This window comes from Python bivittatus, unplaced genomic scaffold, assembly GCF_059951505.1.
Source record: "Python bivittatus isolate LINGU-HERP-01145 unplaced genomic scaffold, Pbiv_v1 ctg000350_np1212, whole genome shotgun sequence".
NCBI classification, from domain to species: Eukaryota; Metazoa; Chordata; class Lepidosauria; order Squamata; family Pythonidae; genus Python; species Python bivittatus.
The window spans coordinates 40,764,623-40,788,628 of record NW_028277074.1 but is presented as its reverse complement, the minus strand read 5'-3'; the positions used below and the strand labels follow the sequence as shown (position 1 = coordinate 40,788,628).

The following is a 24,006-nucleotide window of genomic DNA, read 5'->3' as shown; positions in this document are numbered from 1 at the left end:
TTCTTTTGGACTCAAATCCATGTTAAGCTTTATCATTTTTTGCTCCTTGGTCTGGAATAGCATTTAGTGTAGTACCTTGCTTATATGCAGATTTTAAAAATAAAACGAGAGAAAGTTACTTGCATTGGGAGTCCTATTTTTATGAGACAAAAAATTTATATACAGGTAGTCCCCAGTTTAAGAATGAGTTCCATGCCCTAGGTTTGTCCTTAAGTCGAATTTGTATGTAAGCCGGACAGTAACATTGTATAATACTGTATAAGTCTATTGTGTAATCAACTCGAACCATTGTTTATTTAACTCGAATCATTGTGTATTTAACTTGAATTTTGCTACAGTAGGCTCCATTCTTAACTATGGGTTGTCTTTAAACTGGGCGTTCTTAACCCAGGGACTACCTGTATATGCTAGACTGGTTGTTCTTGATGGGCCATATCTAGACTCAGCCTAGCAAGTTTCCTCAGACTGAGTATGTCTATATCATTTTGGAAAATGATGAATGTTGATTAATATCCATAGCCATACAATCAAAGCCTTTGCTTTGCTTTTACAAACAAGTCTCCCCAGTGTGTGCAGTTTTACTTTCAATTTCTTACTGGCACAACACAACAATAACCTAAGTAAAGCAAACAATTATAATTTGGTTTTAAAAGTGGAGTAACCAAAGTCTGACCAATTGAAATGTTATTTAACAAAAAATATAGTCCTATTCAAATTGAAGAAGAATTCTGTGGAACTCCAAAACTTGTCCATTATGCTGTAATGTTTTGGTTGGGTCAAATAAAAATCTTGGCTAACTGTGGATTTTTGAATGCTCACCTAGGTAATTTTTAACCAATATGATCTGTATGTAATGATTGCAAATAATTGAGATTTAGGAAATTGTATCTGGATTTTTAATATAAACTTGTTTTGATAATTAGATTTCTGTCAGTATATCAAAAGGAACAAGATCCATATTAGTACAAAATTCTAAACCAGAATACTACAGAATCTAGGCTTTTCCCAAGTAAGAAGGCTAGCATATTATTACTTTCCAATTTGCTTCATCTGCAATTTTAACTAATCCAGAATTTTTAACAGTAAAGATACTTAGCTTTCCATCTGAATGACAACCTCTGTCTTGTCTCTCTACTAACAGGGCAGAATTTAAAGCTAGGTTTCAGGAGACCTTAAATTTCAGGAGAATAGCAACAAAACAGGGTCTGGGTTTTGGATGGAAAACTAAGTTTTTCTGCCCTAGTAAATTTTGTTTGTTTTAGCCAAATTTATTCTGACCTTCAGTCAGTTAAGCTTTGGATGAGTTGGCAGATATGGGCACTGATAGGAAAGAACTCAAATGATTATCTATATATATTCCCCCCCCCCCACTCCCCAAGAATTGTGGAGCAATAGGAGAGACAAATTTCTCAATTATTTAGACATCTACATGAAAAGTGACTAATAAACAAGAGCAGTCAACATTTGTTTTAACTACAGATTAGGAAGAAAAGGTTTTCTGATTAAAAAATGCCAGGCAAAAGTTAAAAAGTAACAGTTGCTGAGTCAGAAAGCTTTCTCCAGCAGTTTTTTTTTTCTTTTAAAGGTGAATTTATTTACACTAAAATAAATACTGTAATGGGATTGGCAGAGGATTGAACTGGAAGGTAGCGAAGTAACCCCAGTTAAAAAAAGAAAAGATTGGAGTGATGACCAATTTAGGATCCAAATTGCTATTTAAACTGCACTGTGAAAAAAAGTGTGTAAACATTTTTTGTTGTAGAATTCAGTATTTTACTGAAGAGTCTATAATCTTGCAATGTTTATACTATATTATAGCAAATACAAGAAAGTTAATGCATAAATCTCTGCTGAGAAATAAAATAATATTTTTTGTTAAGGAAAGTCTTATTTAACTGCTTGGTTAAAGTCTACCAAGAAGATCAACATATATATCTGATGTGGGTGATCTGGTAGATGTGTCACTTGATGTTTGTCAAAAACTTTAAATAGAGTTGTTCATTAAAGGTTGATAAGACATCTACAACCATTTTAGGATAAGACGGAGCTTTTGAATCACCACTTTCAGATATGCTGGGCTACAGCCCCCATCATCCTTATCCAGCTGCACAGGAAGACCTGGACTAGAACCAAAAGGTTGGATTAGGTGGAATTTTTAGCATCTTACCCTGGTGCAGTTCTTGTTTTTTAGTGATCCAAAGTGCAGAATGATCTGGCCATGCTTCTCTGCCCTTCCCTTAGGCACCATGGATGAAAAGACAGCACCAGGTATTCAAGTCAAGCACCAAGGTGCTCTTTGTATTTTTTCCTGATTGTTGTGCAATGAAGTGAGTAGAGCAAGTGGACATCTCCACTGGATCATAGAACTTTCTTCTACATCTATAGCTTGGCCTATCTTATGCATGCTTTCAGCCATGATGTACACACTGGGAAAATGGTTACATATTCTTTCTTCCAAGGTTCAGTAATTAAAGACAACTTTCAGAAGATTTTCTTGTTATCGTTTGTAATATTAATATATATGGCATACAGGGTCAGGGTCACATTATTAATACAGATCATTTATATTTTGAACAAGCAGGTTAAAAGATGGGCCAAGAGTCAATTTGTTTTGATTGAACAAGATAATGTTGAGATAGGTTACCCCTACTTGTGAACTAGAGGCATGTGTCAAGATACTACTTTGTTTTCTATTTTGTCTTCACAATATTTGGCAATTCTGCCTTTCCCCTCTTTTTCTTTCCATATAAAATTCAAACTGGAAGACTAAACCATTCTTTTCAAGGTCACCCCAATTCTTTTCTAGCTAGAGTTTGGAATATAATAGGCACAATTAATCTATTTATATGGCATAGACCCACTGCTGGGTAATATGCTACCTCTTGATTTTTTCCCTGTGTCATTCTAGAAGTCTTCCAGAAAAATGTGGTAGTTCTGTTTTTTTTAAAGAATTAAATAGCCAAGTTGGAGAAAGTAAATAGAGTCTTGTATACTGCTTTCATGACTTATTACTGTAAGTTAAGCCCTTTGATAATGATTAATTAGTAACAGTAATTAATAAGGTTTATTATTACTAATCTTGTGATTATTAAGCACAGTTACAATATGTGACCCTCCAGTTCTTACTGGACTGTAGCTGCAATTGTGCTTCACCATTGGCCAAGCCTGATTGGAATTAAGAGTTCAACACAGCCTGAAGGACATATTGCTCTTCCTGTTCTATATGAAAACAAGATGACATCATCTCTCTCCTTCTTTATTTTAATTAGCATTAGAACTCTTGGCAATCCAAACATGTCAAGAAAATGGAATCCTAGGAGTTAAATTAGTACACAAGATCATACACTGAAATTATTTGGTGATGATATTGTACTAACAATTGCTGAAACCAGGGTCTCTAATAACATTGCTGGAATATACTCAACAATATGGCTTATTGTAGGGTTGCCGTATCTGGGCTGCAAAAATCTGGGCAAGCATTTGATGGCAACATAAATATACAGATAACTCTTAATTGTCTGCAGTTTAGATGTGGTAGTCCAGTTCAGTGCATCATGTAAATTCAGCCAATGGCCCCAGTCACATATCTTGTTAACCATCAAACTATTTTGTTTTGGATTAGTGCAGTGGTAGTGAAAATATTGTACCATTTTATGATTAAAAGTTCCCCTGAAAGTCAACCTAAATCCCAACACTGAGGGAAGAAAAGGCTGATTCCAGGATGACTGGGAAGAAGCCGTTCATATCCCTGGCACAAACATGAATGGCTATCACAGAATCTGCATGTATTAGATAAGTAATCATATCCTGTAAATAATGATTGTAAGAAAGAATTCACTTAGCACGATCAATCTATAAAGTCCTGCCCAAATGTATGGGGTGCACTTATCCATGGACTCCAGTGTGGTACACCAGGTCCAAGCAGCTCCCTTTACAAAGTAAGTTCAGGATACTCCCTTGAAGAGCATGGAGGGTCAAACTTTCATCAATAAAAAGTACTTCTTTTCCTCTTACTTAAGTAGACATCTTGCAGTCTGTTGAAGTGGGTGGGTGTCTTCTTGTACAGCACAACACATTCTAAATTCTCTCCTTGTTAAGCTAGCAACAGAGAGTGAGAGACCATTTAGGGCACATTCCCATTGAATGCTATGCCATCAAGAGGGCTGTTTTACCCTGGCTCCATATAAATAGATTCACACATTGCACAAAGCCAAGATTTAAACAAAGCTATTTCACTGAATGAACTAGAGTGGTTGGGTTTCATATCCTACTGAGCTAAAACCCAACAAATCACATTATCAGATTACCATGTTGTGCAAAGAAAGAGAATACATTCCAAATGTGATATTGGAGAATGTATGCAATGTTCTAGCTAATATAAGTGGGCTAAAGCAGAGTTTACACACACACACACACACACACACACATAAATCAGTTGTGCGCTTCCTCATTTGTTAATCTTTAATTTTTTTTTGGCTAGTCGTCATTTTCATACCTTCTTCTGTCTTGTTCTTGATGCTTGTGAAATTAATGTTTGCAACTTTTTCAAATCATTATTTAGCTACTGAGAACCTTAATTCAGAAAGTATCTTGCTTTGTCCCATCGTTTGAAAATACAGTTGCAATTGACAGCACAATATTGGCAACTTCTGCTAAAGCATTTATAATTACAGATCAATCTCATGGAATTAAGATGGGGTCATATTCAATCTTGTTATTTTATTGCATGCTAGAGCATGTTACTCTTGCTGCTATTATTAGCATTTATATTCAACAAAGATATTCACACAATTTACTAAACCACAATTTGCATGATCATGGTTTATTAAACCACAATTGGCAGAGTTCATCCATGCTAAACCATAGTTTGCATACCACAATATGCTAACAAGCAAGGCTCAGAATGCAGTGTGAACCCACAATTCCTCTTTTAAGGCCCCAGACTTTTTTCATTTTACAAAAATGGATTGTTAGAAAGAAAGCTTAAGAGGTTCGTCTCCGAGCCGGGAACAAACACGCGGGCGATTGCTTGAAAGAGAGAAAAGACTTTATTTTCCGAGAGCCAGATACACAAAACGATCAGCTGTCGGGCAGCAGCACTTGGGGTTCCCCAGGAGTTCCTTTTATAGGGAAGATCCTATTGTTCCTTGACAGGTGCGGAGGAATGCCCGCCCTCCAGGAATTCTTAGAAAAGATCATTAGCCGGGCCGAGAGAGCGCTCTCCGGTGAAGTTGACTAGATCTTCAGAAGGGAGCGCCCTAAGGTCCGGCACCTTACTGAGCTGGGGTTTCCTGTGTTTGCCTTATCTGGTATTCTCTAACTGGAATGTAGGTCCCTTCGGGGAAGAAATCGTTTTATGATTTGATTTCGGCTTCAAGGAATGTTGGCTCTTCCTGCTAGGTCTTTAGTTATTTAATTTTGGGCTGGGGTGGAGGACTCTGATTCTTCCTGCTATGTTTTTAATCTTTTTAGGTGTGCCCAATCTTACTATAATTTAGTCATAAGCCTTGATTGCTGTTAAGATAAACAATGGTAGGGTGAGCAGATGGGAAGCTTTGACTTCCTCCTGACATGGGGGGAAGAATTTGACTTCCTTCTCACAGGATCAGTGCAATTTTTCTTCCTAATATACTATTTACATTCACATTTTCTAAGTGCTTGTGCCCCTTTCAGTCCTATTACTTCAGACGCCGTTCCAACAAATCTGCTTGTCACCACACGTGGGGAAGAGTGGCCTAGGTTTGAGAGTTATAGCACACTATAATGTGCTAATGCATACACTACTAATGCATACAGATTTACTTCTACCTTGCCCAATGTCACCCAGTGAGTTAATGTCATTGCAGCTAATTGTCTTAACTAGCATGGGTTATCAAATCAATCTTGTTTGTTACCTGTAATTCTAGGCCTTTAATCGCCTCCTACAGTTTTACAGCATACTGTAATATAGATGCTAGTCAGGAAGTCTTGTTGACCATGGTATGAATGACAAGGAAGAGGTTTTTAATAGCTCTGTGCTGACAAGGCTCACATCTCCTCGGGGGAACCAGTTATGGAGCTGCAGGCAGTGTTAGCATGATTCTCAGGGTTGTTCTGAATTCTTGTGACTAACAAGGCCAGATTCTTCCCCCAGCATCACATCATGAACTTGTCATTAAAAATGAGCACTGAAATGTTTGCCTTCTTTTTCAGACATAGTTGTGATTCAGCCATTGTTCCAAGCCAGCAGCATAGAACTAATACTAATTTGAGCATTTGCCAGCTCTTCCCCAAACTCTGTTTGTTCATTTGTGTCCTCCAATCGGGTAGAGCTCTTGGGTGACAGACTGCATTGCCCTCTAGGTTTCCTAGTTTTATGCCTTTTTAAACAATAATAGGTTTACATCTGCATTTTACTCATGAATGCTATAGTAATAGCTCAATAATTCAAGACTAGAAATTACACATGACTATATAATCTGTACAAGTATGATGTAAGTGGATTCATCTTGGAATAGATGCCAGTCTAATCTGCTCTTTTGGGAACAGATTGAGACAGAGGAAATGGCACATTAAAAATGGCTAGCCACATCATGTATTTTTCCTTGCCTCTATCCATTTAAGGCTCCTTCTATTAGATCAGCCTAATTCCACCCACAAGAGTCTACCTGTCATATCAATTACAGTCTCTAAGTTGACCTGCCATGAGCTATATTGAGTGGTAACCCACAGTACAGAAGAAGAGAGGAATCCGAGATTTGCAGGAGTACTCTGAAACTTGAAGTAAATATTTCAGTGAGGGCTGGTAGGTTCAATGGCTGCAGAATACACAACGTTACTTAGATGAAAAGGAAATGGAAAGATTTGGTGGAAGCAGCTGTAGAGAGGGACATTGTAACAATTAGTATGGATGACTCCAATTCTCAGTAGGAGTACTTTACCCCATTAAGTCTGTTGCAAGACAACAAGAATCTGGATGGCACTGGAGGAGGATTTTCATAACTCCAACCCTGTCCATCAGCTTCCAGAGGCATCAGGTTGGCTGTGGTTGGAGACAAATGATGATTTACATAGGTATTCCTTTCCTTTACTGTCATTACAGATTTATGCCATTTCTTTCAGAGATCCTTCCAAGGAACTAGCTTTCTTTCCAGACACCACCTTCCTCTGCCTTCTAGTTAGACAGAAAAAAATATTCTTTGAGTCATGCTGAACCCCTGGTGACTTAATGGAAACATCCATGCAGTTTCCTTGGCAACAATACAGAAATATATTATTCTGGAGGGTTTGTTGTTGTTTTTAGCCTAGCCCACATCCCAGGTATTTCCTGGTCATCTTTTATCCAAGTACTGACCAGCTCTGCCCGAACAGCTTTTCTAATCAGTCAAGTTTGATTGGTTTTCCAGAGGAAGGCAGAAGATCTGTGTTCACTGCATAGATACTGCCAGGGTAAGGCACATTCATTTTTTAAAATTGATTATGTGCCATCGAGTCGTTGTTGACTCTTAGCAACCACATAGATAGATTTCCTCCATGATGACCTGTCCCTAACCTAGTCTTTCAGGTCGTCCAACCGTGAAGACATACTAGATGATGTCCAAATGCACTTCTCCATTGAAGAAAGGACTCAGAAGCAGGATAAATGTCCAGGACTTTTTGCCCCTCACAGCTGCCAAATCCTAACAAACTTTCACAAAGTTATATAGCCATATTCAGAAAGATTTTAACCCAGACGTTTCTCACTTGATGGAAACCAATCCTCCCCCACCCCGACCCCCCACCACGAAAGAAAATTTTGATAGGGACGTAGATCCCGTGTTTGCACAAGCCACTCAGCCACAAAGCATTGTCTTGGAGTGTTGTGCAATCGCAGCCCAGGTAATTTTTTTCTGGATTCCTGACTCACGTGCATTCAGAAAATGGGGTAAATTGGAGTTTACCTTGCGAACACAGCCTCTGAATTCATATACTGCACACGTCTTGTCTGAAGCTTCGGCAGTAATGCTCTATGGACTAGGACTTTTTCATTTTTGTGGCCTGGGGAGCTTCTGTGCTTTTCACAGACGATCTTTCAGATGATTTCAGCGTGTTTATTTATGAGGCAGCAACAGGAACAGAATCAGCCCGTAAGTCATCCTGAACCGGGTCTTCGTAAACCCCGTTCTTCGGAAATCAGCCCGGGACATTCCCAGCCGGCGTTTTTGCGCTGCAGACGCGCATCCCGACTCGGCGGTCTTCGTGCATTCCGCGTGTATTTAGACGGGCAGCATTCTCCCGACCCCCGATTTTCGTCTCCCGTTCATTCCTCCGCTTCCCCCGGCTCTTCCCACCTTCTTCCAGGCAGGAGGAGGAGCAGCAGCGCTGCCGGAGCGGACCAATCGCGCGGCTGGTAGGCAAAGAGGCCCGGGCGTGTGTTTGCTTTCGGATCCGGGCGGCGGCGGCGGCGCTGGGGCCGGAGACCTCAGGCGACCTGTCTGGAGGGAATGCGAAGACCCCGGGTTGCCCGCGCTCTCTTTTGATGATATTGCTCGGATGCTGATTCACCCAGTGAGTTAAAAAAAACAAAACCCAGATCACTGCGCTTGTCGTGGAGAGGAAAAAGAAGATTAGCGGATCCGGAGCCCCGAGGGCATCGTGGGATCTTTTTGAAAGAAGCAAGTTTTGAAACTGTTCAGTCTGTTCCCTGGCACGGTGGGTCCGGTAGTTTATTCATTCTCAGTAGGTAACAGTGTTTTTTTTGGTTTTTGGGGTTTTTTTTGCTTTAATAATGATGAATAAGAAGAGTTGTTGATCCTATTCCTGATTACTCAGAAGTAAGTCATTATTATATTTTATGGACTGTGTGAATAGGTTTGCAACTTAATCTTTGTTCCACAGTTAATTACCATGAAAAATTGAACCCTGTATTCTACGATCCTTCACTCTGGCCTTGAAGCATTAACATGGCAAGATGAATAATACTAATAATAGTAACAACTACAAGAATGCAGAGCATTTCTTCTTTTTTACATGTTCAGATATATATTGCCTAATACTGTATTTGCAATTTGGCGCTTATGTTTGGATACTCCTAGTGATACAGTGATATAGTATCTTTCCATTTCCCCTTTCTTAACAAAGTTTTCTGGGGGGAAAAGAGCCTGAATGGGCAAACCTTCAGAGATGGAAGATGCCTCTGAGATGCTCAGAAAATTCCACTGATTTGTGAGGGCAACTGCACAGTAAAAGGCCATTTGGAAGTGCCCCTGATTCTAGTCAGTGATTAGAAGCATCAGGTTCTTTGGGGGCTCTCTGAGAATAAAAACTTTAACTTGATTTTGATCTGGTTCCCAAACTTCGCTAAGCCATATTCTGTATATAATGTGTTACATTTGATTTTAGTCAAATGTATTATGTGAACTTAGACACTGCAATTTACTGAAACGGGTTAAAATATCATAGTGGTTTATTATGGTTCGGTGTTATGAACCCAGCCTTAAAGCTTTGTTCTGTCATGTGACAGCACCCAGGAGACCTTGGACCTGGCTAACAGTTGGATGGGAGACCACCAACTACCAATACGAAACATCTGTTAAAAATAATGGCTATATGTTCAAATGTAGTGTTGGTGGACATATGAGAATTTCTCATTTCAGAGGAGAGGACTCATCAGATTACTTGAACTGGCTCCTTGGTAATCCTGAAATCCACCTTTGAAGGATGCTGGTTGAGAGGGCTTAGTATGGAGTGGAAGAACATCTCTGCTAGTGGGCATGTTTTCTTCTCTAGAGACCTACAGTACATCTATCTTTGTCTTACAGATATAGGAAAATAGCTGGTAAAGGTAAGGGTCCAAACAGAGTAGGAGTGGATGTTCGGGGTAGGTAGGGCTATCTTGACAGGCATTTATTTATTTATTTATTTATTTATTTATTTATTTATTTATAGACTTATCCCCGCCCATCTCCCCGCAATGGAGGACTCTATGCTAACCTAGAATGATCACACTGATTTTCTTGGGAGGCAGGACAGAAAATCTTGCAGTCAGTAACCAGAAAACCATCTCATATACTTACTGGAGAGAGTAAGGTTTGAGAAATGGTAGACTTTTCACAGTGGATCTTTTTCCTCTCTTGGATTGGTTTGTTAGACTGATTTGAGAATCTAGAGACAACATTAGAGGTTCCCTTTATATCTGTGTTGTGAAATAGCAGCAGTAAATTTCTGATCAGGAACATGACACCCAGTAAACGGAACTGAAAGCTTTAACTAATGTTGCAAGCTGCAATATAAACAATGCCCTGAATGTACAGATTAAAAAAAAAAGTTGTTCCATTTTTTACTATTTTAGCTAGTCTAAGTTTCTGCCAATTTGGGGATGTGACTGCTAGCTCTTTGCTAGAAGAGCATAGGATCTTGATGGCTGGGGCTGATGGGAGCTGTTGTTCAGCACATCTGGGAACCCCCAGATTGTGAACACTGATGTAGAAATTCAACTTTTTCATTAAAAAGATTATTATTTTTGCAGCTGACAGGTCCAATCACTGGGCCATTTGTGAATACTGACATACTACATGCAAGAGGGTGTTCTTGAGTGCAGAGCATTTCTTCTTTTTACATGTTCAGATCCAGATCCAGAAAAGATGATCTTCCAGAAAAATGGCTTTTTAGTAATGATTGTTTCTAGATCAAAATGATTGCTTATGGTCATATGGATGTTAATCAAATTATAACATTCTTACTGCTTGAACTTGGATGTGTGGGGAAGAGAGTTTGTCTACAGTGGATCTGTTTCTTTGGTTCATAAGTTTCATCTGGAACAACCTTTAGTGCTCACTAAATCTGATAGACTTCTTAATCTCCAACTAGCTGAAGCCATGAGAGAGTATGATAATAGGCATATGGCATGTTGAGATCGTGCCAGGCTAATGAAGGCTGCTCTGAGTTTATACCTGAGCAGTGACACACTCCTCCAACAGTTGCCTTTTTGATTGGCAGCTTATGCGTGGGAGGAAAACGACCCATTTAAGAAACAATAAGTGAGGCTCAAGAGGATTTTATAAAAATAGGTCAATGGAGCAAAGACCTACATCAGATAACCAGGTTGCATTTGTTTACATCTCTTAGCTTCTGCTGGCAAAGCCATAAACTCACTATGTAACATGAGGTCAGATTCAAGTGACCTTGTAGAACAAAGTGCATAACACAAATTAGACTGCAGCGAACAATAACATGCCTTCTAATCAATCTATCCAGATTACAGATATTTAATCACATTGGCGTTTGTAGTATTTGTTTTTTGTAACCCAGTGAAAATACACAATGCTATACAATGTTTTTAATTTGGTCTTGGACTAACATAAAGTAAAAACATAGAGAATATGAAATCAACAACTATTACATAGAAATAGTATGTCTACAGAGAGTTGTGACAGATATGAAAGTCTATTTAATTTGGATTATTCTTTAGTCCTTGGTGGTGGTGTGTTCAGGCCACAGAACCTGTTAGTTAAAAAAAAATAAAAATCCTGGTACCCTTGATTAAGAAGCCAAGCTCTAGTGATAAAAAGTTGGCTGTGCTTAAGTGAAATTTTTTGGCGGGCGGGGTGCCCTTAGTCTTTCATAGAACCTCAATCAGTTCTCAGAAACCCACAGTTTAAAAACCCTGCTTTAGGTTATTGAGGTTTGGGGGTGGAGATCAATTGAAAATGATTGTCTGAATCTGTTGTTAGATATAGCTCTGTTTTAGATGGATAGCTTGATTAGCTTTGGGGTCAGCAATACAAATATTGATCCTGATTATGTGGCTTCAGCTATCTTGATCTACTGGATTGTCACGGAAGGTTATGTCTTCATTTGTATGACTCATAGAAAGGACTTGGGCTGATGATATTATTCCTGTCTTTATCACAGCCCTCAGGGCAACCCACTCTGTGTGTGTGTACGTCAAAATCTACAAGATGGTAAGTGTGGCACCACAAGCCACGTTCCGCCCCTTTTGAACCTGCATTAAAAAAATATCAAAATAGGAAGGGCTTGGATCATGAGGCTCCACCAGCTCCCTTACATATTTTAATTCCGCCCCCCCCCCCCCGCCTTCTACACACACAGCATGGACATTACTGATTCTGAGCCAGTAAAAAGTGGGGAATCCAGGGGGTACAGATCTATGATCTTGGGGAAGGCACCAGACTGAGAGTTATATAAATGAGCTGCCAAGTCAGCAGTTACTGACCAGCATTTTTAAAGTATGTTTCTCTGTCTATTTTATACATATATACATATATATTTATATTTATATATCAAATTATGTCACTGCCCAGCTCCCCCACAAGGAGGGACTCTGGGCGGTTCACAACCAAACAATTTAAAACCGATAAAAACATAAATAATACAGCATAAAACACACACACACACATATATGTATGTCATATATATATATGTATATATATCACACACACACACACACACACACACACACACATATATATATATATGTATATATATATGTCAGAGAGATATATATTCCACCCAAATCCAAATTACTTTGAGTAGTTTGCACTTGAAAAGCAAGAAACAAAAAACCAAGAAATAGATTATGCGCATCCAGAAGAGAAAGCCATACATAACAAGAAAAACAGCTTACAGGAGCTTGGCAGCTGCTTCACCTCACAGCCTGGGAGAAGAGCTGGATTTTGAAGAACTTTCAAAACATCATCAGGGTGGGAGGCATGCGAGGATGCTGGGTGAATTATATTTGCATCTGCAGAACAGAGTTAACACCTACACTATTCTTTGTTTAGACATTTTTCTAGGACATTATTCAAAATGGGAAAAAGGAAGGAACATCCAAAAAAGGAATCCATTAATTTGGGCAGAGAAGCTGATCAGTGGATGTCTGATTTACCAGAAAGTCTCTGGGCTGTACCTCTCTCTAACCTGTCATTACCAGGTAAGTAATGCACTGTTTTGAAACAAAATATTAGATAATTGGAAAGTATTGTTTAAATATAAGAGTGTGTTATATTTAACATTACCTTTTCAACTGCTTGATATCTTTGCAACACATTTCTTCAAAAAGTGTAGAAATATAAGGGGTTGGATTTGCCCAGTGTCACAGATACATCTTGCTTTAGTCTAGATCTAGAAACATTCTATTATGTTCTGTGCAGCTTGTCAAAATTTATGTAAAATACAAGGATGTTAGTGGATTCCAGGTTTTAAAGCACGCCCAAGGGGAAAAAAATCACCAAGGCCACAAAAGGATCCTTTCCTTTCCTTGCTCAGCCTATAGTTGGCAACCCATCCAATTGGGTGGGTGGGGTGTATCATGCCATTGAGGCTGAGAACCAGATGGAGCTATTTTTTTCATTTCAGTTTCCCGACCTCCATAAGACCTTATTTAAAGAAGTGCATAAGACTTCCCAAGATAGCTTTCATAGAGGAATTTAAACCCTATGAAATAAAAGTTGCTCTGATGACTTCTCCAGCCAAGTTCTACAAGCATCAGTCCCTAAATTAAGGTGTGATGAAATCACACTCATTGGCATAATACTTCAAGAAATACATTAAGGAAGAATCCAGGAAGATCATATTGAACAAATTCCTGCACCATAGAAGTCCCAAGAGATGATTGGTGTTAGGGGTACATCTGATCCATCCAGGCATTCTTAGGTGGCACTTACCAAACTTGATATAGAGATTAAAGGATTGTTTTACTGAAAAGAAGTGTGTTTTAGCTTACTTTGTCACCTACCATCTACTGAAGAAGACATACTTTCTTGATTTTTTAAAAAATTTAATTTTAATGGATCATATGCCACCCCTTTGCTCTCAGGTGAGATTTATTACTTAAACAATCCCTGATAGTACACTGGGAATTATATTAAAGTAAGTAGAATTTTAGAGGCGAACTTTGGTGTAGTGATTTGAAAAAGCTGACAAATATTAGAATTAGGTTGACTTTGTCTTTATTCCTTTGTAGGTAGTCATGATGCAATGACATATTGTCTGGATAAGGAGTCAAAAGTCAGTGTAAATGGATCCAAATTGTTGCAGTTTATGGATAAACATATGCATTGGATAGTGCACCCTATTATTTTGAGATGGTCAATAACACAGGTAAACATTTCTCAGACTTTTTCTTTTTGGAAGTCTGTTTTTACAATATTAAACTTGCTTATTCACTTTTTGTTTCTGAAATACATAGCATGATACAGGTATCATAAGGAGGAGCAAAACCTTTGGATGAAAGAGGACAACGTTCCATTTATTTTGTGTTAGAAACATTATGGCTTTTATCAAAGACTTGTAGAGTGCAATCTGAGACCATCGTCTTCCCGAAAACTCTTTAAAACGTATGAAATGTATACCCCTGAAACGTAAATATATATTTCTTGCAAACATTTTGGAAATATTTGTTTTTTTAACTTTTCAGGATCTGACTGTGTTGGAACAACTGAATGCTGGAATTAGGTACTTTGATTTTAGAATTGCTCACAAACCTGATGATCCTTCCATGAAATTGTACTTTGTTCACATGTTATATACAACAGTGGAAGTAGAGGTACAGTTTCTTAACTGAATTCTATAGAAATCATTCTTTTAAGTAAAATATGCTGTTTAAAGAATATGGGTTATGAACTGGCCCTTCTGTGCAGAGGTGAGGAAACTCAGCTTTGTGGTAGTAAGATGCTTCTGGCTTTCTTCCCTGTTCTGGCAGAGTGGAGACTAATGGCTTTTGTGTTTTCAGAACTTGGGAAACAACTATTTTCTTTGTCCTTAAAAGCTAGGTATTGATCCCTCATATGGACAACACCAACCATGAGCAAAACCTTTGGATGAAAGAGGACAACGTTCCATTTATTTTGTGTTAGAAACATTATGGGTTTTATCAAAGACTTGTAGAGTGCAATCTGAGACCAGTCCAGAATCTCCATTTTGAAACTGACTTTGAACTTCATGATCTCATGGTTGAGACATGCTGAAGTGTAGAACTTTTGGCTTCTTGCCCAACACCATCATATCTTTTGAAGAGCTCTAGAAATTCAAATGTTTACCATTTTTTTGGGTCCCATTTTGGTTGTTAGGCATTTTTAGATTTATTTTTAGAATTTTTAGTTTTTTTTTAACTTGTGCACCAACATAAAACTTTTGGTGGCTATCTAATGCCGGGAGCAGGAATTTCCTGCAGTTCTGTCAATGGCTTTTAGAGTTTACAGGCTGTGTCCTAAATACCACCCCCTGCCATCTTGCAGGAGTAAAGTAAGGTCAAACACTCCACCAAAAGAAATACAAAAGAAATTTTAAAGTATCCCAAGAGTGAGATATAGAAATAGAAACTACCTTGTGAAGAAAGAAAACCTTCTGGAAAATTGGATGGCAGATTTTGTCACAGCATTATCTTAAATGGAGCAGGAAGATACCAAATTAACTTGCTTACATAAAGCCATGTCAGATTTTATGGATACTGCAAACAGTGCTCTGCAGTCTCCCACTGGTCCCAAAGTGAGGTTGGTTTGCTAGATTATTCGCTTCAAAACATGTGTATTTGGTTGCCATTCATCTATGACTGAAAGAGTTATCGCATTGTTCCACTTATGATACCTTCTGAAGGCTGGAGGTGGGTACCAAGCCGCTGAATGACTAAAGATTATGGTAAGATATATAATGTTGGCTAAACTGAAGTTAATGAGGACTCATAGCAAAACTTAGGTGGCCACTGATGAGGTTGGAGAGCTAGAAATGAATAGCTGAGACCAGAAAAGTTGGCTATGCTTACTCCCATTCAAATTGGTGGATGTGTCTGATGATTTCAATATGAAAATTAAGCATGTGTAATCTTATGCATAGATATGGTAATTTTGAAAATGCAGTTGAACTGAACATGATTTTCAGTGGTGAGGTTTAGAAGTTTCATAGGATAGGATGGATAATTCACTTAGCTTCCATTAAAATTAATTTAAATCAACCCATAACTGATTTGCCCCATTGATTTCAATAGGATGTATATTAAAGCAACTTGGTCTGGATAAAACCCAATGCATTAAGTCAAGAAGTGGCCAGTTCTCAACATATGGATTTGCTGATAACTGTTTGAATCAACTCCAAAACTTGTGCTTAGTAAAGATTCAGAAATGATCATATTGACTCAGGCATGCCACAGCAGCTTCATGTGACATTCAGTTACACATTTTGCTCTACTGGAAAATTAAGATTCCACAGTGTGCTGAACAGCAATTATAGCATACAGTTCCTACTAAGTAAAAAAATAAGCTGTTCTGAATCACATGACTAAGTTTAGCAAAATTCCTTGGGTCATCCCTCTAGGTGCAAACAATGTGGAACAATGACTTCAAATTAATTTTTTAATGGATTTTGGCCTTCTTAGGCTGGAAGACTATATATATGTATCAGCATTAGCATTATCTAAATAGATTAGAAACAGCATTACTTAATCAGGTATTTTCTTGCTATGCTGCTTCATGAACAATTTTATGGAAAAATGGTTTTTGACTTTATTGACATTGAAATGCAGATTTGCAAAGGAAAGTTAACACTCATTTAACACCCCCTCCCCACTGTATTGTCTGAAATGTCTGCCCTTTTGAAGTCCTATTTTCAGGGAAGGAAGATTTCTGTTGCCCTTAATTGGTTCCAACCCCAACTATGGTTTCAAAGTTATCCAAATTAAATCAAAAGTAATGTGAAAGGTACACCAAGAGCTAGTGGTACTCAGAGCAGGGTTGGAAATTGTGCAAATGCTCAACAACTGCTCAACTTCAGTACCACCGGGAGGGGGCATTATGCAAAGAGTCCATTAATTCATGGGATGAAAACGGTTTGGGTCTAAACCACTGCACATATAAGCAGCAGTTATGCCTTCACACTTCGGTTTCATTCTTCTTTGCATTAAGTATTCTTTTCTAATCAAACACTGCTGCAAGACTTCTGCCATAGCTAGCCTAGGAAGCAAGTTGAGTCATGAAAAGTCAAGAGTCTGACAGCTTGATTGCCAGTCTTACCTCGTTGCTGCTGTTGCCTAGAGATTAAGCCTTAACATTTTGGTTACTTGCCCTCTGCTAATTCCACAAATGGCCAGTGACTTGTTCCATTGTCAGAATGAAATGGCGACCCAGGTGGATCAGCCAAAATAATGACCAACTTGCCCAAATCAACCATCCTAAGTAAGCCCTCCCAATGGGGGGCCAGGCTGACTCTGCCAATGGTACTGATACAGCTTCTGCAGCAAATGTAGTAGCCATTCAATGGGAAGTCCCTCTTTTCTTGCCAAACAAATCTGTTGGAAATCTAAGCCAATGTACTGCCTTCCTTGCCCAATGTGAACAAGGCCAGATGATTTTCCAGTGATCTGCATAGAATTAGCCTAATGATTTAGGGAACCATAAAGTGGGTACCCCCTGATTCAAGCTGGCTTAGGTTTTGATAACTACATGAATTTTGTAGAACGCTTGACAACTAAATTTGAGGATCCAGTCAAGAAAGTGACTCCCAAATAATTGACCACGATAAGTATTCTGTGCAGAAATATGCTGCAGAGTTTCAGCTATCTGCTTAGGATCTGGGCTGGAATTAAACAGCACTCTTTCTAACAGTTCTGGAGAAAAGAGTAGCATTGTTCATATATCTTGGGACAGTGCTTTTTCAAAAAGGATAGCCTTTTTCAACATAGTAATTTTCAGAATTGTTGGACTACAAATACTTTATAAAACATTGTAAGTTATAACATTAAAGCCAAGCTTCCTAGGAATCACAATGTAGATAATATTTTATAGTTATGGTAACATTTAGTTGGATTTTGTATGTCTTGATAGATGATCACCACCTGCTACAAGTTTATATACATCAAACAGGAAAGAATATGCAATTAGCAAGGGTCCAATTCACAAGGAACATCCTGTGTAATGAACATTTCCTGGTCTGATAGTATGATACAATATCGTTGAGAAACTAGCCAATGATCGATTGCTTCACTTTCCTCATGGCACAAAGCCATGTCTCACTCTGCATTTTTCCAATCTTACATTGATTTTTATAGGTTGTTCTGTGGGATATTTTAAGATGGCTGAGAAACCATCCTTGGGAGGTAGTCGTTCTCGCTTTCAGAAATTTTGATGGCTTGGATGAGAATCATCACTCTCATTTGGTCTCCTGCATAAAGAAGATCTTCAGTTCCAGACTGTGTCCTAGAAATGTAAGTTGCTTGGAAAACCTAGTTTTGAGATTTTGAGATTATGAAAGCCCTAATTTACTTTGGTATGGTCTGGATGTTGCAATAGAGATGTGGATTGATCATATACAAATCTGAGTAATGCTGTAATCAGCAAAATTCCGAACAAATTTCTGAGTAATACTGAATTACTGTGATGGAATGGAATTATGAAGGCCAGGCTCAGGGAGATAAGCATTTTCTTAGCTCGCCAATGGAGGGTGGGAACTACAAGAGGATGAGTGGTTAAGAGAATCACCATGGTTGTTAACTGAATCACCTGGTCATTAAGTGAATCATGTGGTTCCCCACTGATTTTGTTTGCTGGAAGCTGGCTAGGAAGGTCTCAAATAGTGATCATGTGACCCAGGATGCTTGAACTGTTGTGAGCTGGTTGCCAAGTGACTGGATCTCAGTCACTTGACTGCAGGGGTGCTTCAACAGTCGTAACTTCAGACACCAGCATAAGTAAATTTTTTAGTGCCATTGTAACTTTGAATGGTCACTAAACAAATGGCCGTTAAGCAAGGACTACCTGTATGATATACTATATGAGTGAGTATAGTTTTCAAATATATGGGTCCCCTTGCCTGAAGATTTCTGTAAAGTAATGCAACCATCAAATAGAAAAGGTTTTCACATACCTTCTTTTATATTGCAAACAGGCGTGTGTGTGTCTGTGTGTGTGTATTCATAATTTATTACATTTTAAATTTTACAAATACAAAGAAAGAATAAGAAAAAAACAAATAGAATAGAAAATTGATGAAAGGGGAGATTTACAAACATTATAAAAGTAGCTAAAATGTTTCAAAACATTAATATGTTTTCTATATTAGAATACCATGTATCAATTTGAAATTTTATGTCAATAGTAGAATAAGCTAATATTTAAACCAGGTTATTACACAATAATTAACAACTGTAACCAATATACCTCAAATTATAAAGAAAATCATTAGGAAATTAAATATTTCTATATTACATTAGGGAAACTCAAACTTTAAATGTGGTGTAAACCTGTTTATATGCGAAGAGAGGACTCTTTGGAAAAGACCTTAATGCTGTGAAAGATTGAAGGCAAAAGGAGAAGAGGACGGCAGAGGATGAGATGGTTAGATAGCATCACTGAAGCAATGAGCATGAAACTGAGCAAATTCAGGGAGGCAGTGAAGGACAGGAAGGCCTGGCGCAATATGGTTCATGGGTCATGTAGAGTCGGACACGACTTAACGACTGAACAACAACAACAAAACCTGTTTATAAGATTGTAATCCAAAAATGGTTTCCACATTGACTTAAATTCTATATAAGATTTGTTTTGTATGGCATCAGATATGAAGATGTGATTATCAGATATGAAGATCTGATTATCTTAATCAGATAATTTTGATATTGAAGCATACTCACATAACTTAGCTTGCGATTCTTCTACAGAAGGAATTATTTGCAATTTCCAATGAGAAGTATAGAGAGTTCTAGCAGTTATCATGTACAAAGCCAATTCAGTATAATTTATGGGAATATATGGTCTAGTAATCTTTAATTAAAAATAGCAGGCTCAAAGAAAAAAATCCACTTTTAAAAATTTGTTTGATCGTGTTATAAATAATTTTGCAGAATTGTTGGGTTTTACAACATTGCCACCACATGTGAAAAAGTGATCCAACCTGATTATTACATTTTTAACAATTTTTAGAGAATAAATTGCCTATTTTGGCAATCAAAACAAGGGGTTATATACCATTGATATCAGAACATCTTATACCAATTTTCTTTGCATGTAATATTATCTGTAAATTTGATATTTTTCTTCCTCTGACATTATGATTGTTGCAGGTTGATCAGTCCATTTAGATTATTCATATATTTAATCATACAGTCTTTGACTTGTTCACTTTCTGAATTATACTTCACCACTAATTTATAGATAAGCCCTAGTAAATTATTTGAATACTGTATAGCAAGTTTTTCAAATTCAGTCACATTTTCAAGTATTCTACCCTAGCATCCTTGATTATTTAGCCTCCTTTTTCTCATTTAAAAATACAACAAAACAAAAATAAATTATAGGACACAGGCTAAAGTATTTGAAATTCCAGAGAATAGCTGAGAACCTGGCCCACAGCGTTCTTTGATTTAAATAATAGGAATACTCTCCCTTTCAGATGGTCCCAACCCTCCGGAATATGTGGTCCAGTGGCTACCAGGTTATTGTGTCCTATGAAGACATACAGCAAGTGGTACAAGATAGTGAATTGTGGCCTGCAGTTCCATATTGGTGGGGAAATAAGGTCACAGCACGAAAGCTTATTGAGTATCTGGAAAAAAAGAAGCAAAATGGTCGTCCAGGTATTTGTTTCATCTGCACATATGGTCTATATCCTGAATCAGCTCCTGAATTCCCCTCCGTGAGCACTCCCACATATATCCACCAAAACTCAGCAACCAGCTTTGTGATGGTAGAGGGGGAAAAAACACACTTGACTCCTTACAGCCAAGCTATCTTCAGTTATGAGGTTTCAATGGAACCCCAGCGATCAGAATTTGGATTGCTAGGATGAAGAAGGAAATCATAGGTGTTCCTGTCCTCCCAATGATGTTACTCCAATTTCATGAGATTTCACTGCAGTCTTTATGTTTTGGGCTGAATGATCAACAAGATGACAGGAAAAGTGACAGGGATCCCTCAGCTCCACATTTCTCACTTTATTCAGAAAGGTGGTTCTCATCTTTTGAAGTCAGATGGATGGATGTAGAAATATTTTGCGTATAAAAAAGCTTTAATATGAGCAGAGCAACATTTGATATACTGAATAACAAGAATGTTGAAAACACTTGTTTTAATTTGGGTTGGTTTGGGGATATACAGGTAGACATTATTAGATGGAATTTGGGAGCCATCCAAAATGAGACGATGTAACAGATATATAAGTATTCTTTCTGCCCCTTAGTTGCAAGCCATCTGTGGCATGCTCATAATGCATTTAGTCTGCGAATAAAGCAGGTTTTCTACTTCCGATTAAAATAAATGGGTGAGACTATTTACTTATTTGGAAAGCAGTGGGTAATTGTTATGAGAATCAAATGGCAATTCTTATTCTTGTTTTTTTTCCTCCCCTTTCAGATGGATTATTTGTTGCAGGAATCAATCTTACTGCAGATTTAGGGTATATTTTGGCAAATATACATAGTTCGGTAAAACAAATGGCTCTGAGTGCTCTCCCATTACTAAATTTGTGGATAAAGAAACAGCGCCCTGGATCAAAAAAGGACTGCATTAACATCATTGCTGGAGACTTCATAGAAAAAAATAACTTTGTGGAGAATGTGATAAACCTGAATAGGAAACTGATTTTAAAATAACATTGCTATTCTACTTTGCACATGTTTTGAAAAGAGATCATGGGACTAACTGCAAGGATAAAATAAGATATAATACATACATAATTCACCTACCTCGCATTTTTTATCTGTAGTTAAGTATATACTTAAAAACTGTATTTATGGATCACTGTAGAAGATTTCATAAGGTTTTTTGGAGTCCTTGGTGGAAAAAATGGTTTTCCTGGAAAAAGTGCAATGTCTACAGAGTTTTGAAACATGGAGAACTTTTATCAACTGTTAGTATGTTTGAATACTATCCAAGATCATGATAAAAAAGAAGTTGTGCACTTTAGTAAGTGATGCTTTGCTCATGTACCCTTGCCAAATATCGGTTAGTACTAAGAACATAGACAAAGCCACAATGTAGCTGGTTTTGGCTTGGTCACTGTGATTTACTAACCATGGTTTGGCTTAGCATGACATATAAACACAGCCATTTCTTGTTTATTTAAGAAACTGTAACTTTGCACAGTAAGTAAACCCAACCATACAGCTAAGACATGTGGACTGCTGGCTGGGGAATTTTGGGAGTTGAAGTCTATGTCTTAAAGTTGCCAAACTTGAGAAACACTGAGTTGTTTGCACATCTAGCCTAAACTTGATGTTAAGTAATAAATACCAGCTTTTTAGGATTTTAAGCAAGATTTTCTTGCTTAAGAAAGATTTTTCTTAATCCAAATAAGATTTTCTTATTTGGAGGTGCCAAGAATTGAATATGGGACCTTCTATATGCAAAGTTTTACTACAAATGAGCTACAGTTCCTCAGCACTGATGATCTTTTAGAAACAAAGGAAGGCTTAGCTCACCCTATGTACAGATGGGAGTCATAGGTGAACTGAAAATCTAGCCAATTGATTGGAATGTAAATATAATTCCATCTTATTAAGGGGAACTTATACTGTGAAATCTATGCTGGACTGTAATAAAGATTTGATTTGATTGTGAAATCCTAAGTGTTTTGATGTGATCAGAGGTATAGCAATATGTGTGATGCAGAAAGAGAATGGCACTGATTTTTAATTCCATCTTTTATCTACCTCAGTTTTAGCTACCTTTTTCAAATATAAAAAGGGTTAGCAAGATTCCAGGGTACTTGTTCCTGTATTGGCAGCTGTGAAGTTGAAAACTTTATCCAGCTTTGTGTAAATGCAGCTATAAAATTAAAAAGAAAAACCCCTGGGCCAACCAGTTGTAGATTTGAAGGATTTCTTTGGCCTTTATACAGAGGTACAACACTTTTCAATTGAAGGTCACACTTAGTTTCTGAGTGGCATACTGTGGATAACACTCCCCAAAGTGGGTTGGGACCACGATAAAACCCACATTTTTTAAACTTAAATTGTATTAATATTACAGTAACTAAAGTTAATATAATTACTTCTCATATATTTAACAAATTTCCTTTTCTGTAGCATTAAAACTTACAATTCAGTAGCAACTTATGGAGGAATGCCAAAGGTTGTGCATGAAGTATTGGGGAGCACATGGAACTCTGGAAGCCATGCACCTATGTTATGTAACTGCAAATGGGTTTCAGTGGTTTAATAGTTGTCAACCTTTTGCGGCGGGGGGTATTAAAACATGCAACATATTGGCCCAAATAAAATAAGTAACAAAGATTAGATGAAGGGCTAGGACAAATTTTGCTATATGCCGCCCAGAGTTGCCTTGTATGAGATGATGGCTATATAAATGTGACAAACAAACAAACAGCTATAGCAGAAGTTCTCAAAGAGCTAAGGTGGCATGATAAAGCTTGTAATAAATCATGCAAAATCACTACAATTAGCCTTCTTAGTGGGAAATCGAAGGTCTGCTCATGCTTACAAAGTGGTCCAGAGTTATGAACTCAGTGTAGCAGACAAGGTGCAAATGTAGCTGAAATCATCAGTATTTTTCTTGTTGCCTAAATTTGGAAAATTTTTGTATTTGTAGGTGCTGGCTGATATATACAGTGGGGCAAAAAAGTATTTAGTCAGCCATCAATTGTGCAAGTTCTCCCACTTAAAAAGATGAGAGAGGCCTGTAATTTTCATCATAGGTATACCTCAACTATGAGAGACAAAATGGGGAAAAAAATCCAGAAAATCACATTGTCTGATTTTTAAAGAATTTATTTACAAATCATGGTGGAAAATAAGTATTTGGTCACCTACAAACAAGCAAGATGTCTGGCTCTCACAGACCTGTACCTACTTCTTTAAGAGGCTCCTCTGTCCTCCACTTGTTACCTGTAGTAATGGCACCTGTTTGACCTTGTTATCAGTATAAAAGACACCTGTCCCCAACCTCAAACAGTCACACTCCAAACTCCACTACGGCCAAGACCAAAGAGCTGCCGAAGGACACCAGAAACAAAATTGTAGACCTGCACCAGGCTGGGAAGACTGAATCTGCAATAGGCAAGCAGCTTGGTGTGAAGAAATCAACT

The 24,006-nt window shown here is 37.8% G+C and overlaps 1 protein-coding gene across 1 annotated transcript; it reads left to right on the top strand.

Annotated features, from left to right (window-relative positions):
- Positions 1 to 8,418: 8,418 nt before the first annotated feature.
- Positions 8,419 to 23,604, top strand: PLCXD1 (phosphatidylinositol specific phospholipase C X domain containing 1). Its single transcript, XM_007427322.4, has 7 exons — positions 8,419 to 8,670; positions 12,762 to 12,910; positions 13,943 to 14,079; positions 14,396 to 14,524; positions 18,017 to 18,172; positions 20,356 to 20,539; positions 21,315 to 23,604. The coding sequence occupies exons 2-7, from the start codon at positions 12,787 to 12,789 to the stop codon at positions 21,551 to 21,553; spliced, it is 969 nt and encodes a 322-aa protein (XP_007427384.1). The 5' UTR covers positions 8,419 to 8,670; positions 12,762 to 12,786; the 3' UTR covers positions 21,554 to 23,604.
- The last annotated feature ends 402 nt before the right edge of the window (positions 23,605 to 24,006 follow it).